Source organism: Hemicordylus capensis, chromosome 5, assembly GCF_027244095.1.
Source record: "Hemicordylus capensis ecotype Gifberg chromosome 5, rHemCap1.1.pri, whole genome shotgun sequence".
Lineage (NCBI taxonomy): Eukaryota > Metazoa > Chordata > Lepidosauria > Squamata > Cordylidae > Hemicordylus > Hemicordylus capensis.
Window position 1 is genome coordinate 171,309,492 of NC_069661.1, and position 22,357 is coordinate 171,331,848.

The 22,357-nt window shown below is 41.8% G+C and overlaps 1 protein-coding gene across 2 annotated transcripts in view; it reads left to right on the forward strand.

Annotated features, from left to right (window-relative positions):
* The window catches only part of CTTNBP2 (cortactin binding protein 2), a 140,873-nt gene that overhangs the window by 65,158 nt on the left and 53,358 nt on the right, over nucleotides 1-22,357 (forward strand). For both annotated transcript variants that reach the window (XR_008308141.1, XM_053253762.1), the window contains exons 5-7: nucleotides 8,110-8,313; nucleotides 12,087-12,186; nucleotides 17,740-17,890. Coding sequence is in view for 1 of the 2 variants with exons in the window: in XM_053253762.1 (XP_053109737.1) it covers nucleotides 8,110-8,313; nucleotides 12,087-12,186; nucleotides 17,740-17,890 (455 nt within the window). In the remaining variant the exon portion in view is untranslated. The remainder of the gene's footprint in view (nucleotides 1-8,109; nucleotides 8,314-12,086; nucleotides 12,187-17,739; nucleotides 17,891-22,357) is intronic.

Sequence of the window (22,357 nt, forward strand, 5' to 3'; positions counted from 1 at the left end):
TGCCCTTGGGATTACTCTTCCCCCCCCCCCTTTTAGGTTTGCTCTTAAAAAAAAAAAATCACTATTCAGTCAAAGTATGCTCTCTCTTTTTTATTCATTCTGATATGATTTATCTTTTGTATGTGGTTTGCTTATAAAATGAATGGGGAGAGATTGGTAATGAATTCTGAAATTAACCATCTCCACAATCTGAAGCTGATGCCAGAAGCTGTTTTCTCCCTGTCCTTCCAACCTTCATCACTGCATGTCCAGCTCGGTTTCCCAGATGCATCATATTTGCTAACTTTTGCATATGAAACCACAAAGCTTACTCATGTCTCCTAATTTTGTCATGCAATTTTCTTGATGAATATAAATTGTTCTATTTCCTTGTGAGATCTTTGAAATCAGTGCAGATTTCACATTACATTTAAGCACTAGAATTTGCATATTACATCTACAACTGTTACTCCTTGCTTTGTATATGCTGTGTTTTAGAAGGCTTACTCGTGCTCCTCATGGGGCTGCTTTGACACATTAATGCCTACTTGGGTCTCAAATTCCCCATGCTCATACATGCAGGGATAGACACGTGTGTGTGACTGTTGCATGCAATAATTTACATGTGGGTTTCCTGCTATTTCTTACATGGAATGCTTTCCATACAGGGATTCTATTAATTTGTAAAGCGGTTCATAATGATTAAATTATGTTGTCTTAGTAGGGTGAATGCAGTATTAACAATATCCAGATCTACTGTAATTCATATAAATCCACTTTATCTAACATCTTTATTAGTGGGAGGGAAAATCTTTTGCTAGTTTATAACCAAAGTAGATTATTCAAACTTTATTCTTAACATGGCTTTGCATAAGTTCATTACTGGTGCCAAAGTCTCCTCTGTCCTCAACCTTTATCACATATGAACAACCAACTACAAACCACATCCCCTCATTTGAATTATAAAATTCCTAAAATTCCTAAATAAAGTTTGTTATTGTTGGGTGTCCATCTGCTCCCTTCCACCACTCACAGAAAAAGGACTATTGAGAAATGTAGGGAAATAAAAGGTTGGATCAGAAGACTGTTTTTACTTAGACATGATTGACCCATTCAAGAAAAAGATGCCTGTTCTTTAACTAGGTCATAGGAACATAGGAAACTGCCATATACTGAGTCAGACCATTGGTCTATCTAGCTCAGTATTGTCTTCACAGACTGGCAGCAGCTTCTCCAAGGTTGCAGGCAGGAATCTCTCTCAGCCCTGTCTTGGAGAAGCCAGGGAGGGAACTTGAAACCTTCTGCTCTTCCCAGAGCAGCTTCATCCCTTGTGGGGAATATCTTGCAGTGCTCACACATCAAGTCTCCCATTCAGATGCAACCAGGGTGGACCCTGCTTAGCTATGGGGACAAGTCATGCTTGCTACCACAAGACCAGCTTTCCTCTCCGAAAGCATGAGTATAGTTTGGATATCGTTTGGTCCATGATAAGGTGCTGCAGTGGCCATTATCACCAACCTTGCTGCCTGCCACACCTGATGTCAGAAGCATATCTAGGGAAAATAGCACCTAGGGCAAGCACTGAAATTGCTCCCCCTGTCTAAACATCTGACACCCATCTTTCAGATAACTTTACCATAATATCAGCTGAAAAATACAAGTTAAGCTTGTTAATCTTTTAATATTTCAAAAACTATTTAGCAGTGGACGTAGCCAGACCAAAAAATGCTGGAAAACTACAAATTTCAGTATGCTGGGGCTCATGAAATCCCCATTACTATGTGGAGGTGTACTTGGAAAACTAAACAGAAGTGTCTGTCTAATTCTCTACTATGCATTGTAGCATCACTATTACATAAGTTTTAAAAATAAATGGAGAATTTAACTTTTCCCAGACACTCTGAAGATAATTAAAGGATATGCAGAGTAAACTGTGTCACTGCTTGGAATATATTCTAGTATTTCAGAAAGACAGTTAAAATGAGAGAAAGAGAGCAAGAAACTCCTAGTGTGCCTTAATACTAAGGCTTTCACACTGATTCAAAGACAAACTCACCATTAATAGCCATATTATTAAGACATCACATTTAACTCACTTATCACAAGAAGCAAAGTAAGAGCAAATGGATAAAATCCTAACTCCTAAGCTTCAGCTCAGTATTCACAAGCCCTGATTGTCTGTACATAGTGCCAAACTGAATATGTGCACAATAACTTATATTAATTTTTTTAACCTATAGCCCCTTTGCGGGGCTTCCTAATGACCATGGGGGATCTGCAAAGGTTCCCCCTTCCTCCACCGGCCTCTTAATTCAGCTCTGCAGCCCGGGCTGAGGGCCTTTCAGGGACCATTTGAGCATGTGCGGTGGCTATATATATATATATATATATATATATATATATATATATATATATATATTTAAATGGCCGCCAAAAACAAAATGGCCACCGCTCATGCTCAATTGGCCTCTGCGAGGCCTGGCATGGCCTAGGGCCTCACAGAGGCCATTTGAGCATGCACGGTGGCCATTTTGTTTTCAGCAGCCATTTTAATTTATTTTATTTTAAAAATGGCGCCCCCTTCAAGTTGCGCCCGGGGCACATGCCCTACTTACCCTACCCTAGATACGCCCCTGACTGATGTGGTTAGTTAAATTAGACCGAATTTGAGCGCATGTTAGTCTGTGAGTCAGTTGCATCACTTTGGCAGCTCTGTCCAGACAGATTTGCTAGATCTAGTTAGTTAGTTTAATAATAATAAAATTTAAGAAGAAATAAGAAGGTTAAATTATAAAGGCTTCCCTTTGCTCTACCTGTGTTTCCATTATTATTAGTAAATATTGTGATATGTCTGAAACATTACTTTCAGTTCATTATACTTCTACATGCTTACAGTGGCATGTCATTCTTTGATAAAAAGAAATTAGGTGGTTCTTAAATTATATAGTTTTCTTTTCTTTTATTTTCTAAAAATTTAGAATATATGTGATGTCCAGCCCTGTATGGATTTTATAAATGCTATTGCAATCAATGTAACATTGATTCAATTTTTATGTGAAAATCTCGTTGCAGTTTCATGCAGGTGATGCATGCCACTAGGCGAATGTCCAGGGCCATCAAGAAGCCCAGGATGTGGTCCTTCCACCATCCTCATACCACATTCTGGCTTTTGGATGTCTCTGGGAGTATGATCTAGGGCAGGAGGTCCCATCCTTAGTATCCCAGTGTTTCCTGAAGGGCTCCCAGGGGGCTCCCAGAGTATTCCTGCCCCTAAAGCTCAGTGTACCCCTCCTCTCAGCCTGCCTGATAGGCTTCAGAAAAATAGCACTGAGCACTCCCATTGAAATTAATAGGATAAGGCCGAATAATTTCAGTAAGACTGCCTCTGAGTAGAGATGTGAACACCCAGGGGGGGGAAACAGGAAAATTCTGGGAAAACACAGATTTTTTTTCTGAAGGACTTTTTGGTTTTTTTGTGTTTGTGTTTTAAAAATGGGGAAATTGGGGGAGAAATGGATTATGAAATATTTCCTCGTGGAATTGTGACTTAAATATTTAAGAAAAGGTGTTCAGATGTATTCATATAAGGTAAGATGTTTTGGCCTTTACTCTCTGAAGCTTCTTGCTTGCTTCAGATTCCTCCATCTTCTACAGCATGTGAAAGAAACTGGTCTATGTTTGGAAATATACCAGATCAAGAAATAAAGGAGTATGTGAAAAGGTAGAGAGGCTTGTCTCAATACAGGCAATCAGTTTTCAAAAGTTATTAAGATGATAAAAATGAAGAAGCAGAAACTGCGGATAGTGATACAGTTCTTCTAAATGTAATATACCAAAAATGATAACTGTTATGAGCAAATCAGGTTATACACAATAAATTATCCTAAAGAAACAATGTGTCTTTAAACCCGTAAAGGCCACTAGGAAAAAATTGCTGCATATATTAAAGTTTCCCCCAAAGTTTCTGTTTGTTTTTTTCTGTGGGGAGGGGATGTGAAAAAACCTGGTGTTTTTTTCATGACTTCAAAATTTCCAGAAATTTTCCATCTCTACTTATGAGTAACTTAGCATGGATGTAAGCCAGTGACTACAGACGCGCGTGCACACACACACACACACACACACACACTTAAATGTTGCAGTTACTAGATGGGCTACTCCAGTCACTGGCTGACATCCACACTAAGTTATTCATAAACAGTCTTATTGAAATTCAGTAATCCAAAAACATTTGGTTCAAGATGAGAGTTAAGATGCTTTACATTTTTACTCCATTCACTAAAAAGAATGGAAATTGCAAGTTAAGGTGCCCATCTTAACTTCCACACCATATAAGCTGTAAAGACTTTGTACAGTCTCATATATGATGACAGCTTTTAGAAATGAGGCTTCTTGCACCCATACTTTGCCTTGATCAGAGATGTATCAGGCAGAAATTCATCAGGGGTATCTCTAGGAAGTGATTAGGGAAACTGCACCTGTTAAATATCTGCCTGGATGCATCCCTCCCCAGCCCAATGTCCAACTGAAAGGCCAAGGCAAAGTGTGGGTTTTTCCAGGTGTTTTAAAAAGGGAAATCTGATTAGACACTATGTGGAAGAGCCTACCCAAACCACAAGATAGAACGCCCTGATGTTGAACACCAAAAACTTTGTAAAACCTTCAACTAAGATAAAGTCACACTACGCCCCACCCTGCCTACTGCCATCTGAAAAAACACAATTAAGTTAAATTAGTGGAATTCCCCCCACCTCCTGCTTACACCCGGCTGCACAAAGCAGCGTGCCAGTTTGGGATGGATGTTGGAGAACCAAGAACTAAATCTCTCTCTCTCTCTCTCTCTCTCTCTCTCTCTCTCTCTCTCTCTCTCTCTCTCACACACACACACACACACACACACACACACACACACACACACTCACTCACTCTCCAGCCATCCCCAGACGCATACATACTCCAGCAATCCCCACCACACACACACACACACACACACACGCTGCAGCCATCCCACACACATTGAAGCCTAGGGGAGCCCAGAGGAGCCCTTCACAGCCTAGCTAAATGGAGCACATCTTCTTCCGCCCGCCTCCTGCTTATACCCGGCTGCACAAAGCAGCACGCCGGTTTTGGCTGGAGTTCGGGTTGAAATGCATGTGGTTTTGAAGAACTGACAAATGTGGAGTAACTGATGACCAGAGTTGAACAGTGCTTTTTCTAAGGCAAAGGAGTAGAATTAAAAGGTATAGCTGCAGTGGGAAAAGGAAAAAAGAGTGCAGGGAAGAAAACTGAAGGGCTGTGCTCCCAAAGCTCGGACAGGGAAGGAGTTGACCACCATGCTGTGGGCTTCAAAAAGTCCAGCTTCAAAAGTCCTAATACATAGACTCTTTTAGCAGTAAAGTAAACTTTGAGGATCAATTATGAAAAAACATTGATTGGGTCCCAGAGGGATATACAAAATGCACTTTTGGGGCATGCAGTCTAAAGGCTGAAACGATGCATATGGACTACAGAATCATTTAAATATCACTTCCTCAGTCCGAAAGTTACCAACTTTTTAATCTCCTATTCAGAAGAGAAAAACTTTAAATTGCTAAGTTGTTTTTCAATGGATCTTCACCAAATTTGCAGGGGAGGTGTCTCTTGCAACCTAGTGAGTTTGTGCTGATGGCTGGGCATATCAGACAAATGGTTTTGATTTTATAAGCAATAGAATGTTCAGGCCTTATAATGGTAGAATGTTGACTACTCTCCATCTTAACTATACTGGCACGACTGTGACAATATAATTAATGGGGCAAGTTTATTTGTCCAATTAATTTCATTGAGAGTACTCATGAGTAATTTAGTCTGACTGTAAGGCAGTGATTAGAGTATCTGTCTCCTAAATGTAACATTTCAATATGTGTGTGAACATACACATGTGCTCATACACACAATGCCCAACTCCCAGGGGAATCCCCCAATACACCATGCTTATCATGCAGTGCATTGTGGGATTCCTGGAGAATAGGACGAGTCCTGGCCTCAGAGCTCCATGCTGCATGGAGCAGCTCGGATCATGTGGGCATACCACAGTGCACCAAAGAGGATGTCAGTGCTCATCTGAGGGGGGAAACGTAGGTCCATCCCTGCCTTTCCCCCCGCCTGCCCTCCCCACAACAATTTGGGTCCTGTGAACAACCACACACGATCTCTGTGGTGTACCTGAACTGAAGGTTTGTGACAGAAGGGGTACAGTTTTTAAAAGGTTCCTTGGCCTAGGGAGTAGGAACATTCTCCCTACTTTTCCTGTTGTCCACCCTATCTTTTCTAGAAAGAGCCCACGGTTAGCTCAAAGCTGTTGAAACTAGTGGCAGTGTGACAATGGTCAAAGGACAGGAAACTGGTTGCAAAAGATAAGTTACAAGATAAGTACTGTGCAAGAAATAAAGATGTCTTGCCTACTACCTTACGGTTATCCACTGCATTGCAATCCAATGCAGTTCCTCCTTTTTGCCCCTTGTCTCCTTTTGTCCCCCTGCTGCTCCTTCTGCTCCCTTGAGGTGCATCACTGCTCTGCTCTCACTTTCATTCTTTTAGTGCCTCTTTTTTGGCCTTCTTGGTGGCTCCTGCTCATTAACAGTGTCTAAAGCCAATGAGGCCTGTTGCAGTTCTTTTGTCCGGAGCTGGCCCTGCTGGTGATATAGCTGTAAGCCACAAATGTATACATTCAGTTCATACATTTAAGATTATTTTCCATGCAATAAATAATTATACTCTGCTTAGTAAGATAAACTGTCATCATCTTTACATTCCATGGACACGCCAACTTTAATGATACTCTAAAAGGTATTTCTCAGCTCACTAGTATGTCATTAAAGGCATGACAATTTTCTAAACTTTTGAAAAATATGGTTCTTGATAGTTGGGACTAGATAAAGAGCCATTGATTCAAGAAGACTATAGTAAAGTAGTGTATACATTAAGGCAAGGGTTCCCAGCTTGTGGTACTCCAGATGTTGCTGAACTACAACTCCCATCAACCTCAGCTACAGTTTATTGTGGCTGGGGATGACTGGAGTTGTAGTTCATCAACATCTGGAGTACCACAGCTTAGTAATCCCTGCATTAAGGCATGCCAGAAAAATGAGCACTTACAATACAAACATGATTGTGGCCATTCTGGTTAGTCTGATCAGCCACTCTTGAATTCAGTTTACCCATCCATAAGGGATGAAAATCTGCTTGGAATCTCTCATTTTCTATCAAGTTACAAGCATCTATGTTTTCAATCCTCTTTTCTATTTCCTTTTGCAGCCTTTTGATCAAGGAAAAGTTCACAAAGTCTTCCACACCCTATACAGCAAACTTCAGGCCCTCAATAAACTGTCCACTAAAGCTGCTAACGTCTGATAATTGGAATGTCTAACCTATGATTTCTAAAGTCCTGCTCTACCATTTGCCTTTCTTACTGGATGATATGGAAGCTTTTAATGTAATTAATCACTGTTCAATAGCCTTTCTTGTAAAATACAGGAGAAACTGCAGTCTTGTCAAGTTAAAATGGCTCTGTTCATTTTAGGCAAAGCTGAACAAGTAGACATAGACTGCAGGACCTCTGACCCTAGTCTGAGTTTTAAATGAACTTTAAACTAAAATGTCAGTCATATTTCATGTAGATTTAAGTAGAGTCTATTAAGACAACCTGTATATATTTAAAAAAATCATTTTGCAGTTTTTTTTAAAGGGCATGGTCGTATGTACAGCTTACTATAATTGCCTTGACAGTTCAAATTAACATTTAAAGCCAAACTAACATTAAGTCTTGAGCTAGCTGTCTAATTTTTTTAAAAGGTTTTTTAAAAAATCTGGATAATGGCTTCTGTGTATAGGAATGCTTGTGTTTGTCTACAGTAATCAAGATTGTTTTAGTTTTAGTTAACAGTGGATGTAACTTTTCATCTTGGATTGACTTTAATTATCCTTGGATGCAGGGTTAAAATAACATTCTCAGAGTTGTGCTGACTTTTTACAGGTGCTGTTACGATAATCTGTTTCTTTTACTGGACATATTTAATAGCCTGAAAAGTGTGTACCTCTAACGTCTTAATGTGTGTTCTTCTCTCTAACTTATGTTGCTTTAACTCACAGGCTGGTCTCCCTCCCTAACCCCTTTATTAATGAGTGGTGGTCCTGTCCCCCTGGGTGGCAGGCCCACCCTTCTTCACCAAGCTGGTGCCCAGGGAAATGTCACTTTATTGTCAATGCTGCTTAATGAAGGAGGTCTGGACATTAATGAATCATGTGAAGATGGCTATTCTGCCTTGTATTCTGCTGCTATGAATGGACATACAGGTACAAATTTTGTCGCGGCTATTACTTTATTAGCTCTTATGTATATATTCATTTGTAGTTAGTGGCCCACATCTTCCATCCACATCACTATGAAGGCGGACAAAGGCTAATACACTCTGGTTGGGGAATAGCTGTGCTGAAAGCTTCTTCTGCAGTCCAGTGCAGGGGAAGGGGGGAATTGACTTTCCCTTCTCTCACTTCCCTCCAAAAGCTAGTTTCACTTGCAGAAATTTGTCCCTAGGGTTACACAGCTTCAGGAATAGATTCCTGGAAGCAAAAAAAGGGTTTGTGATGGGAGAGGAAAGAAACAAAAATCGTCTACTCCTCCACCCACTCTGGGCCATGGAAGGAGCTTTTGATGCAGCTACTCCTCAGACACTCTGTGAAGGTAAAGCCATTATTCCACCCCCATAGCGCTGAATGACACGTGGGCCAATATAACTTAGCAATGTAGTATCTGCTGGTGTGCACTTGACCTTGCATGCTGCTATCATATAGAGCAAGGGTTCCCAACCTGTGGCACTTCAGATGCTGCTTAAGTACAAACTCCCATCATGCCCAACTACAATTTATTGTGGCTGGGGATGATGGGAGTTGTAGTTCAGCAACTTCTGGAATACTACAGGTTAGGAATCCCTGATACAGAGAAAGCAACATTGCTGATTAATATTGAATACTACTAATTGAAGAAGCAGAAGAGGAAACCAGAACAACAAGCACATGAAAGCTTGGCTATTCAAATAATTTTAAACCTGCATTATGCATATACAGCACTTGCATATGAGGAGAATGATAGAAGAAAGGCAAAGGGCTCCATCTATAGCAGACATACGTTGGTCTGAAACTCAAGCTGGTATAATTTGGTCTGAAACTACATATTTTGTGTAACAAATAACTAAAGTAAGCTGAAGTGAAGCTATTCACATGCACAGGCAAAAACAGGCTAAGGAAGCCCAGCCCAGATTTGCCTACATATGTGTACCATTAGGATGAGGCCCAGTCCCAGCAGCGCCTCAGCGGCAAACCCGCCTCTGCAGCCACCCTCTAAAAGGAAGTTAGGAGAGTGAGCTTACCTTCGTGTCTCTTAACCCCGTGTCTGTGATCGTTTGCCAGCTGTGGCTGCTTGCAGCCACGGCTGTCAGACTGCGGGGATCCTGGGCAGCTTCAGGGAGAAGAGGGGAGATCCCACAGTGCATTATGGGAGCTCCGGGGGCAGGGCGATGTGTCCCGGCACCCCAACCCTCCGAGCTACTGGCAGTAGCCGGTAGTTGCTGTGTGGGTGATCCACCCACCAAAGAGGGAGCCCTCGGTTGTCGGTAAGCTCTCTAAAGCTTCCTCCCCACTAGCCCTCTTGCCCTTTCTCCCTGCTCGTGTGAAAGGACTCAAAGAGCTGGGTCTCATGATCAGTGAGACCTGGTTGGAAAAGCTAAGCTTTCCCAGATTGGCCGCCTGACTGCCAGCTCCATGATGGAGCCGGTGGGGGCTGTGGAGTTCGGGGGCCGCACGGCCTCTGGAAGCTCCTGTTTGCCCTGCGCAAGAGCGCAGGGTATACTGGGGAGACCCCCAAGCCAGGAGGTCTACTTGTGAGTAACCGTGGAGCCGTGCTGCAGCTACTCCCGATTTTTTAAAACCGGGTTTTCAGAGCACTCGCTTCGCAAACTCGGTTTAAGGGGAGGGCTGCTTTGGCGGGTTAACCGCCTGGAGGCCACCAGGCTCACCTGCGAGCCCAGTGGTTCCCATGGTCAGGAGAAATCAGGCTAGGCTCCCCTAGCCCAGTTTCTCCTGATTGTGGGAAAAGCCTCAAAATGTGAGAACAGGTCATTTGCCTGAGACTTGCTGCATGACAGCAAGTTCTAATTGTCATCAAAATAATGAAGGACGTTAGTAACAAACTCAATATCATGTTTATGCCAATGACAGTAGTGGTTACAGTGTTGAGCTCAGATGTGAGAAACCCAGCTCCAAATCCCTGGTTGACATTTAAGTTCCCTTAGCAACTGTGAGCCCTCTTCATTCATTCGATAACTGGTACAATGTACAATGGTTACAGACGTTCCCTTCAAGCTTAGCCCTTGCACTGATATGTTACATAAGACCATGCCCCACTCACCATAAGGACTGGATTTGTTTGAAGAGACAAATGTTGTACTCAAGAAGAGATTCCCCCTGTGAGTGAGCAACTCTCCCTGAGTATGGTTATGGTTGTTGTTGTTGTTAATGTTTATATACTCCTTTTCAACAAAAAGTTTCTCAAAGCAGCTTACATAGAAAAAGAGAATAAGATGGTGCCCTGTCCCAAAAGGGCTCACAAGCTAAAAAGAAGCACAAGGTAGATACAAGCAACAACCACTTCAAAGACACTGTGCTGAGGTTGGATAGTGACAGTTGCCTTCCCTCCACTAAATATATGAAAGTCACTTCTTTAAAGGGTATCTCTTGTGACCTGCCTAGCAAGCATGAGGTTGCCAGTTCGAATCCCCACTGATATGTTTCCCAGACTATAGGAAACCCCTATATCGGGCAGCAGCGATATAGGAAGATGCTTAAAGGCATCATCTCATACTGCATGGGAGGCGGCAATGGTAAATCCCTCCTGTATTCTACCAAAGACAACCACGGGGCTCTGTAGGTCACCAGGAGTTGACACCGATTCGATGGCACACTTAACTTTTACTTTACTTCTACTTTACTTTTACTTTACTTGGTCCATTTAGTGTTTGTCTCTTCAGATAAATGCTATTCTTGTAGTGAGGAAGGTAGGGCGACAGACTTATGTGATATGTCAGCACGGCGCGGCTTATAGGGTGTATTTGTAATTGTAATCGTGTACATTGTATGCTGTACAAATTATTTTAGTTATTATTGGATAGAACCTTGTTACATGAACCAGTTTCTACTCCATACAGACCCTATCCAGCCTGATCCTATTGTACTGAGAGTAGCCCTTGGACTAAGGCATTAAGGTTTCAGGACAGGCATAAGCAGACAACATAGCCCTTAGACCACCAGTAGAGTCTGATCTCAACACAGGCCCACTGCACTGATCGCCTTTCCCTGGACACATAACATTGTGACAGGGATAAAAACAGCCTTTTACTCAGAATCCTTTGGATACTTTATCAGCTTTGGACAGATCTGCTCTCAGGAGAGTTTAGGGAGCTGTTTGGGGGTTCAGTGGGAGGAGGAGTACGCTGAAAAAGAAACTGTCACAAAACCACCAATGTATGTGTCAGTGGTGCACACACATCCTTCTTGATGATGCTCGTTGGCAGGAAGCAAGTCACATTAAAAAACTTGCGTGGGTGGAATGTGTTAATTTGTGTTATATTTGAATTATATATAAGTGTGCAAATATAGCCAAGGTGTCCTAGTAATCTGAGATTGTGATGTGTTGCTGGGCTCTTGGGAATTACATGCATTCTGAGAAATACTGGCTGACATCCAGACTAAATGCTGGTTCTACATGAGAAGCAGTGCACTCTCTGTGGCTTCCTGATGTACGCAGCACCTGTGCTCGTGTGTGTGTGTGTGTGTGTGTGTGTATGATTTCAATTACTGCCCCTTCCTCCAGAAGCACAGAAGGAAGGGCAGGCTGTTGAAATTTGCAGCCCTCTGCACAATTGCTCCTGCTGACTTTGCTGAAGGCATCAGGAACATTGTTGCTTCTTGCTTAGTGCCTGTGCTAGGCTGGATGTCAGCCCTGTCTGGTTTTCTGACCATATTTTTTAATTTTACCTTATTTTTTCTATCAATCTGTATTTTCCAACACATAGATTGTGTAAGATTGCTGCTGACTTCAGAAGCACAAGTTGATCCTGTTGATAAAAATGGCTTCACACCCTTGTGTTCAGCAGTTGCTCAGGGACATTACAAGTAAGTGATATGCCAGTTATCCTTTTTTCAATGCAAAGTTCCATGTACCCCATTAGTTTCAGTGGCTGATTTTTAATGAGGAAAATTATGCAAAGTAATCCCATTGAAATTAAAAGAACAAGTTACGCATCATGTCAGTCAATGGGGCATATTTAGTTTGTCTCTTCAGGTCTCTTCAAACTAAAAGGCTCTACACACTATCAGTGTGAAGAGCCAAAATGGGTTCAGTGGGGAGAGCAGGTTTGACCCGCTCTCCCCGCAGATGATCACTTACCACTCCATGGGTGTGGACTCTGGCAGTCATGAATCTGGACTCTGGCAGTCATGAATCTCGCACGGCAGCTCCAGGGGGAGGGTGAAGGAAAGCGCTGTTGTGCAATGCCCCTCCCGCCAGAGTAATGCTCCGTGCAAGTACGTGGTGCATTCCTGGGATCTCTCCTTCCTCCCCACCCCTGTCAGCCCAGGAACATGTTAGACAGTGTGCTGCTGTGTTTATGCATTCTATACTGTGGGCTCTAGTATTTTAAAAAAGAAAATGAGGTTTCTGTGTCTCGCTTTCTTCAAACACTTCTCTAAAGTCGGGTTTTGAACTGATTTATGGTCCAGTATTTACTCAAAGCCTTATCGGACATTTCTTTGAGCACACAAATTAAGATTAAATTAAAAGCATGTGCAGGAACTGGCAGCTGATGGGGAAATTGCATTCATGGATATTTTGCCTTTGATCATTCAAAAGTAGTCTGCCTGCAAAAAATAAAAATTCAAAAAACCACCCCTCAGCTTGGATATAATATGTCATAGAACAAGGATGAACAAGGAGAATGGGAATTTAACACAATGCCTGGGGAGACTGAATAAAAACATAGAAGACTTTTGTAGGGTTTGGATAGTAAGTGACTGAAGCACTACTTGAAAAGTAGGCTGGTTTCTTGTGAGACTCTGAGTACTATATCTCACCATGGCAGAGGTTACTTTTGGTTTTTGTTAAGTTAGGAAGTTGAAAATTATCTGCAGAGCAGACTTAAAATTGATCAGTTCCTGATTCTGTTATAAAAGTGTGAGAAAATGCTTGAATAGTCTCTGAGATATGAGAGAAATATTGCAACCTTTTTCATTTGTGCTGTTGTATGATAGTTGCTCTCAGAAAGATATGTTTCTTTCAGAGAGCTTTCACACTTCAAAGGGTGATGGAGAGACACCAAATAGACTTTCTTGCACACTTTGCCTTAGAAAGGCTTGTTTAATATGTTTTTTTTTTTTTAAAAAACCACAGTGATTTCTACTACGGAACCTGGCAATGTTTAGTGATATATGGCTCTGCTGTGCTGATAAGGCTGCAGAGCTTATAGGCACTTTTGTTGCCTCCTCTCACTAGCCACCCATGGGCTATTCATACCATAAATAGCCATCCTAAGTGCTGCTCAGTCATGGCTGAGCAAGCCATTCTACCATGGTAAAAATGTAGCGTAATATAGACACCGAACATATATGTATAAGTTATGAGAGGCAGCAAGTGACTTTAGAAATTGCTTTCTGATCTGCTGTATGTGCTATATTTCTTGCTAAATGCAATTCTGTCAGTTTGCTGTAAAAGACTGGGGATGACGGGAGTTGTGTTTCAGCGACATCTGGAGTACCACATATTGGGAACCCCTGATCTAATACTTTAGTACTCTACTACTTCAATAGAATTCATCCAGATAGTAATCCAGAGAGCCATATTTTATTGATGCTATATTTTAATGATATTGATGATTTGATTATGTCCATTAGCATGTTTATTCTTATGAACAGTAACTTCTGTATATTTTTGCTGTCTCTTTGTTTGGCATAGTTGATATTGATGCTGCCCAGCAATCTGACATTCATATCTATTGGCTAGAACCATGCATAGTCCAGACAGCTGTGGTTTAGGCTTTCCAGAAGGGCTGCCAATCAAGCTGATTCCTGACTTGTAGCAAACCTGTTATTCCAGTTACATATGACGTCCCTTCAACAGAAATGGTCACTCTGCCAAATCATTTGTTGACTTGTTAGATTTGGGCCCAGAGTTCAATGAACAATTGTGAAGAGACTCAGAATGTATATCAACAGCCTGTCATTTGGAGGGCAGTGTTCTCTCTTGTGGTTATTGCATCTGTCCTCTCACTTGCACTTTCCCAATATATACATCTTAATGTCTTTCTGCAGACTCTGCTCCCATCTCGTTTGCCTGATAATCCACAAATCTGCTTCCGCTCTTCTTACTTATTTTATCAGTTTTTCAAAATTTATATCCCACCTTACTTGTCGCTGAGACAAGGTAACTAACATCAACAAAAATGCTGAACCCCCACCATACAAAATAATGAAAACCAATCAAAATCACAAATTCCTCTAGTCTCAGGTATTCTTGGGCTTGTTGTCTTTTGTTGGCCTTTGTGTTTTCACCTGTGTCTTTTCCTCAATTCTAAGGCTCTTATTTCTTTTTATGCCCGCCCCCCTCCATTAAGGCATCTAAATCTTTGGTCATCACACGTCTTGCATTCTGTATCTGTTGTCCTTTCTCAGTCCATCCCAGTTGTACAAATTCATAGTTCTCCTACCTGCTCTTCATTTCTGTTATGAGCTCTCAGAAAAGGAGTTTAAGAAGGAAACAAGAGGAATTCTACATATATGTTACATTGCAGGGGAACCCTTTAGGTTAACGAGGCTTGAGACTAGAAGAAATCATAGCATTAAATATGTTTTTTTCAAATGTAGGTTGGAAATGGGAAGAAATAGTCTATGTGAGGTGTAAAACCTAGGAATATTCCTAATCTTTCTTCCAATTTGCAAAACTTCCTAGAAACAAAGACAAAAATGTCATTAATAAAGAATTTACTAAAGAGGTCTTTGAATTCTACATTGGTATTTCAGTTGTGGCCAGGTCAGAACATGAGACCAAAGATTAAGTGAGTTGCTAAAGTCAAAGGTGGAGTGTTGGGTGGCATGGATGAAGTTTCCATTGGGACAACTTGGTGGGTTTTTCTCATGATCATGATCTGTGTGTGACTTCCATATTGGGAATCCCCCCCCCCCATATGCCTGATTGTCTAATGACAGGGGGAACATGTTTTCCCTTAGAGCACAAGTCTGTTTTTTAATCATTCGATTTTCATGTATTAAGCCTTTGACTCAGAGCCAGCATGGGGGTGTGTGTGGAGTGCTGAGTCACCCCAGCTGAGCTGCCTGACTGGGCTTCCCTTTTCCTCTCTCTCTCTCTCTCTCTCTCTAACTTTAGACCTTCAGTAGATTAGAAATGCTGCCACCAGACACTCTTTTTTCTGAGACTGGAGAGCCTGGGCTGGAGTCAGGGGCGTAGCAAGGTTGGAGTGGGCCCAGAGACAAGATTTTAAAATGCCCCCCCCCACACACACACACTGAAGCTCAGCTCATGAAGTAAAGAAATCTTAAATGAGGCTGAATAGTGGTAACAAAAAGCATAGTAAAAACCTATGTGCCACAATAGAACATCACCCTAAATTATTTTATTAAAGGTTTTGTAAATTGTGGACGATGCAAGTCATTTAATGGTACTAGAGAAAGACATGCTGTTCTGGTAGCTCCAAGTCTTAACACTCACATCAATTTCGGAGGATGTATACAACTGTGAAGGAAGCCCGGGAGGGTGCGTGGCTGGGGGAGTCAGTCATGTGACTTGCCTCCGGGGGGGCCCCCAAGGCAGTGGGCCCCCAGACAACTGTCTCCCCTTGCCCTATTATAGTTACGCCCCTGGCTGGAGTGCCACTGCCTAGATTTCTCTCTTCATCGTGGTGTTGGGCAAATATAAAAATCTTCCATGTGTATGCCTACACGTGGTGAGAAAACAAGGTAGCTGAGCCGAACTCTCAGAGACACTTGTGCACCAGTGGGCTTCCCCATGCCCCTTCTGAGTTAATAACCAGCTTTGAGAGGCTTGAAAAAGAAAAGGACTGTTCTTTTCTGTTTATTCAGTTGCTACAGACTGGTCCGTCTGAGGCGTTAGCTTTTTAGATGCACTTAAAAATGCTTAAGTTGGCTACAAGAATGTTTCAGATCACCCAGATCTTTCTTCGGCGGTACGTAATGGGACATAGTTACTCAGTTATTAGTAAAAGATGTTTAGGAATATCCAAAGCACATACAGAAAGCAAAATAAATTCCTAACGCAAAGTCTGACTAAACAAACTTTTCCATATGCTAGATTCCCGAAGCCACAAAGCCCTGGCTTCATTTCCCTTGAAAACTCACCAAAACTCCTGGCAAGATCAAGCCTCCTGCAAATCTCTCACCCTGAGGGATTGTCCTGCAGCATTCACCATGTGGGTGCAGGCTCCATGCAGCCACGTACTCTCCCACTTCCTTCTTCTTCTTCCCAGCATTCCCCAGCAGCTCTCCTCCTATCCCACCCACCTTGTGGATTGATTGGTCAAGACCTAGAGTCACCAGTCTGTCAGTCAAGCACAGGGGTTCACTTCCTGTTAATTCTAGTGGGGGTGGGGAGCCTGGTCACTACAGCTCATACCCTGTATGGTTTCATATCCCTACCATTTAATTATCTATTATTTATTTAACAAATTTCTATACCACCCAAAACTTACCATGTAGTATACCTGCATTGGAGGTGCCCTATGTTAGAAACATGCATTGCACAGTCTTAGATGCACACTATACAGACTATACATAGTATACAGACACTGGCATGTGCTATACACACATGTAGTATACACACTATACAGACACTGGCATGTGCTCAGTATCTCCCAGGCATCTTTCTTTAGCCCAGCCTGTTTATGACCCTTTGAACTCAATTGTACTTCCAATATTTGCTGCTTTTTAGGACAAAACCCACTGGTTCTGGGATTAGAATCGAACATGTGTTTGTCCTTGCACTTTGAGGTGAATCTGAGCTCTATTTAACTTTCTCAGATTTGTCAATGTACTGCGCAAGAGAGTTTGGCTATTTTCAGTATTCCTATACCAATTTTGGATTCATCTGGATCACTAATCAAAAAGCTTTTAAACAAATATCTTTGCTGATGCAGTATCCAGGTTAAGTTAGTCATATTTAAGCCCTGTTGAAATTAATGGGATTTAAGTTAGTCATGATCAGCTTGTCTCACAGGCTCACATTCTGCACAGCATTAGAAGACAGAACAGAGTAGTGCGCTTACAGTGCCAGTGTGTTGCTGAGCAGCCAATCGTGGATGGAGACGGGGAGTGATTTTTGTGCAACCCTCAGATACATATTTCTGAAGCCAAAAAATACTTAGGTGGGAGGAGGGAGCAGTGAAAATCGCTCCTTTGACCCCTCCATGACTCTGGCTGAGCTGCAAGAGCATTTCTGGAGACTCACTGCTCTGTTCCACCCTATTAACACTGTGTGGCATGTGTGAGCCACTGATTTCAGCAGTGCTTAGTCATGACTAACTGCTCTGGGAAATGCCCACTATAAACTTTAAGAAGGTATTGGAGCAGAATGGCATTTTAAAGGTCAAGTCTTTTCCAGGTCAGGTGTTCTAATGTGTTGTTGCCCAATGTTTCCATCCCTAGATGTGCAGAATTATTACTCATGTATCGTGCTGACGTTAATCATGCTGCTGAAAGGGGAGAGACACCTCTCTACTTGGCCTGTGGAAATGGAAATAATGAATGTGTCAAACTTTTGCTGGAAGCTGGAGCAGACAGGAGCACAAAAACCTGCGTAAGTTTTCAAGCCCATTTCTCAAAGTCAACATTTTAGAAAACAGAAGTGGCCACTTTAGAATGGCTTCTATGCTGGCATTTATTAATAACTTCTGTAATGCTCTTTGGGTTTAATCAAAGGTTTCACTTTCATATGGCTGCATACCCTTGTAAAATGCCGTCAGCTTCTGCCTTCATTATGTTAAGTATTTTCCCTTAAGATTTCTGAAATCATTTTCTTTCGTGTCATCCTGCCTTATAGACATAAAAATTTGAAGTGGCATTACTCATACCCTGTTCCTATAATATGTCATTTTTCACTGTGACAAGTTAGACCTTTTTTATATCTGATACTAAGCCTTGACCTCTTGCTTAATAAAAAGTTAATCTTGTCCTTCTCTGATAGTTGCATAAAAAAAATCAAGCACTAGCCTTTATACAAGAGCCAGGAAAAGCATACGGATACTTCAGATTAAAAAGTAGGGATGTGCATGAAACGGATTTTGCATTCTGTTTCGAGCTCAAAACAAAATGCAGCTGGGAAAACATGTAATCAAAACAGTGGTAGAGCCGGTTGTTAGGATGAAACAAAACTCAAAATGTTTTGAGTATTTCGATCCTACAGGGGATTGGGGAAAGATTGAAAATTTGTTTAAAATCACCTGCTTGCCAATTTCTTTTGTGGGTTGGGTGGTAAGTAGCATCCATCGTGTCCTGCAACACAACCCACTTTCATGTCCATAGGAGCTACCCATGGGGAACAATGGGGTATTTTATTTCCCATGGGGAACAACAGAGTGCATACACAAGCTTTGTGCTGCAATTTTCAATGCATTCTGCAACCCTGCCTTGAAAAACACTGCAGAAGGCACACAGTAAAAGGGAAACTGTCCCTTCTGACACAGCACACACATTTCAAACACAGTCGAAAAATGGGCAAAAAAGAATCAGTGACCAAGAATCCACAGCCAGCCATGTGCCTGCTGCAGTAACATAATTGGCAAGAGTTGCTCTCTCACACACAACGAATCCTTATGTTACTTCCTAGCATTGCAACAGCTGCCACAGTGGCACTCTTATCAGTAAGGATAGTCAAAAGCTCAACTAGAGCAACTTCAGCCACATTTTTAGTGAGTACATCTTACAATGCAGATTGTAGAGCAGCAGCAACATCATAGCATGTTATACGCAGTGCTGAGCAAACCACAAAATCAAACTTCTTTGATTCCTCCTCCTCCTCCTCCTGATATATTCCCTTCAAGACAGTCACACTATAAGGGCTCTCTCTGCCTCCTAGTCCCTTTGAATACATTTGAAACACTCTCCTTTTGTGTGCCTTCCTCCCTCCTCCAGCCAAACGGGGTACAGTAAGTTGCCCATGACAATACTTTGTTTGTATGATAAGCTAATCAAGAAGCAAGGAGATTGCATGCCAATTGGATACCAGTGCCAGAAAACCAATCAGCAAGGGGAAAACAGGCCTCCAAAATAGCACTTGAAGCATTGAAGAGTTTTGAACCAAAATGAGGTGCTTTTGTTCCAAGCTCGAAACAGGTCCGTTATTTATTTATTTATTTTGAAACACTCAAAATGGCCCATTTCGAGATGACAGCGAAACATTTTGCACATCCCTGTCAAAAAGCAACTGCTAAGAGACAGAGCTATGTTAGAGGACATAAAATCAGGATGAAGCAAATAAGGAATATTCCTTTTCATCTAGTTCAGTTAACACACAGCTAATTAAAAATGAATAAATAGATATAGTATTCACACTGGCTGTGATAATGGTTAACCCTGTAAATGAACTCAAAAGGGGGAGATGAAAATCACTGAAGATAAGAATGCTTTCTCATTGTTTGTAGCAAATATAGTAAAGGCAGACATCCTTTGTTATGAGTGTTTGTACACATTAGACCAGAAATTTACTTTCTTTTTCTTCTTACTTATACTAGGAATGTTTGTTTAATCTTTCATCTGTGCCTCAAGGTGGCTAACAAAATAACGTAAGAAAAAACAATAAAATAAAAATAACAATAGGTAAATAAAGCATTGGGTAAAAATAGCAGTATGCCAATGACTAAAACAGAGATGGCCAGCCTTTAGCTAGGACCACACTGTGATATAGTATAGTCTAGTGTGGGCAGTCAACATCCAGGCATGGGCCAGATCTAAGACTGCTTAGTTTTAGCAACGTGGTTGTATCATATGCTGCCAAAATATGCCCTTGGACTCTTTAGGAGTGCCACAACACACTGGCGCTTTTGCTGTTGGTTGTTCACTCATACTTACACTGCTGGAACTGGAAATAACTAGGGAATATTTTCTTAGAGCCTGCACTCTTATATGCTTCCTGTAGAGCATCCAGAACTGACCAATATAGTAATTAGGGATGTGCAAACTACCTTTCAGTTCTCCATTCTGGGAGCACCAAAATGGTTCTGTGGACCAACATTTGAGCTGATTCGGAGGGCGGAAATGGCCGACGTGTGTGCGCATGGCACGCACACTGGCCGTTTCCGGGATGCCACTGACCAGAGCTGCAGGGAGGCATGCTACAGCCCCATGCACCCACTTTATACAAGAGCGCCGGCAGTGGGAAAGCGGCAGGGTGGAGGCTGGCAGGTAGACAGTGCCTCCCCTGCCCCTTAAAGGACCCCAACACTCCTGGGTGTGCACAGAATCGGTTCCGTGCACATCCCTTAATAGTAATGAGTAAGGTCAGTTATATGTGCAGGCAGATGCATTTGAGGTCATTCGCACAACCAAAAACTGGGTAGGACAATTGTGCTACCCCGCTTTGGGAGCTGTGTGTGCTCTCATTTTTCAGTTGTGTGGGAGGAAACTACTAGGTAGGAGAGGGGAGAAGTGATTGTATGTAATCAAGGTAGGAGGAAAAGCTGGGTAGGACAGCTTTTCCTCCTACCTAGGTCAAATGGAGGAATAAAAGCTGGGTTGGACACTTTTGTCCTACCCAATTTTCCTCATTACAGAATATTCATGGCCTCTTTAAGATTATGCTCACAATTCCTGTTGAGCCTAGTTGTCATCTGGTAATAACTGTTTTTAAGCTCAAGTAATTTCTGATAGAGTCACATGTTTAAAGACCTCAACTTGATAAATGCAATAGTTATGGGATTCCTTACAGCTGTAAATTCTGTGAAATGCTTTTCCAGAATTGCTTTATAATGTATCGTGCATTCATTGCAGCATTTGATAAGCCACATTCCCTAGATATGTGTCTCTTCAACAAGATAGATTTGATTGGTTTTGAAATGATAGCTCAGGCCTGTACAACACATGGCTCTAGGCTGTGCACTGTACACAAGCTACATACTGCAGCCTTTCAGGTGCTTGATAAATCTTATTTGTGCAATCCCAGGTGGACTTCAAACAAAGATCATGTTCATGTACCTGGCAAGCTGCAGTGCATGACTGGTGCAATGTGTACAGTCTGAGAACTGTATGATGAGTGGGCCTGAAATAAATCCTCATGTTGAAAATGTTATGGATGAGTCTTTGGCTGGTTGATAAATTGCTCTATCCCAGAATGAAAGACGTTTTTTGTTTTTCTTTCTACATAAATGATCATGGTAACAGTCTTAGATTGTGGCCCTGTGCATAGTTACTTGGGAGTAAGTTCCGTTGAATACAGTGGAACTTACTGCCAAGTAAGCATGCATAGGATTGCTGTATTGGTTTGCTAATTATTTTATTATGTGGATCAGTTACTCTGTATGGGTCAGTCAGTAGTTTGTTTTTTGAACCATTTATCAGTAGGGGCTAAACTCCAGGCCTTGGCAGAAGTCATTATTAAAGGCAAAGCCTCAGACAAAACTCTTGAAAACCTCTACTTCTGACAGACACAGTATACTTTATAGCAACACAGCTTCACCCGTGAAGGACCTTGCTACAGCATTACCTTTAAATAAGCCAATTCCATTCTTATCAGCCAAACCTTACAGTCAACCTACTGATTTTCTTAACAAGTCTTCCCACCTCCCTGTCAGATTGTTGCTCTGCTTTATAAAAAGGTTCCCTCTGGAGTGAAGAGTTTTCACAAAATATGCAAAATGTCAGATTGAGATCATTCTGCACAGGCAAGTCCCATCTCAGGACAGGTCCCATCTTCCCATCTCAGCTCTGGTCCCACTACAGACTTACTGTTAAAGGAAGGTGGTGAAGCCTAGGAGTGGTGTGTTCGGGCTTAGTTCAATTAAAATGTAGTCAATCAGGTCAGTAAACAATTGAACCCATTACTACTTCATTCAATTTAAGACTGAGACCCACAAGACCATAAAGAGCTGGTTTGAAAGAGGAATTTAAAAATAATTATCAGTGTAATTCTGTTTTTGTCTAGCTATAACATTAAATACAGACTGATTAACTGAAAAAATTGCACTGACAAAATGATTGCCTGATTGGCCTTGGTAGAGGGATGAAACGGGAAATAGTACTAGACTAGACAGTTGAGCTCTGTGGGAGGGTT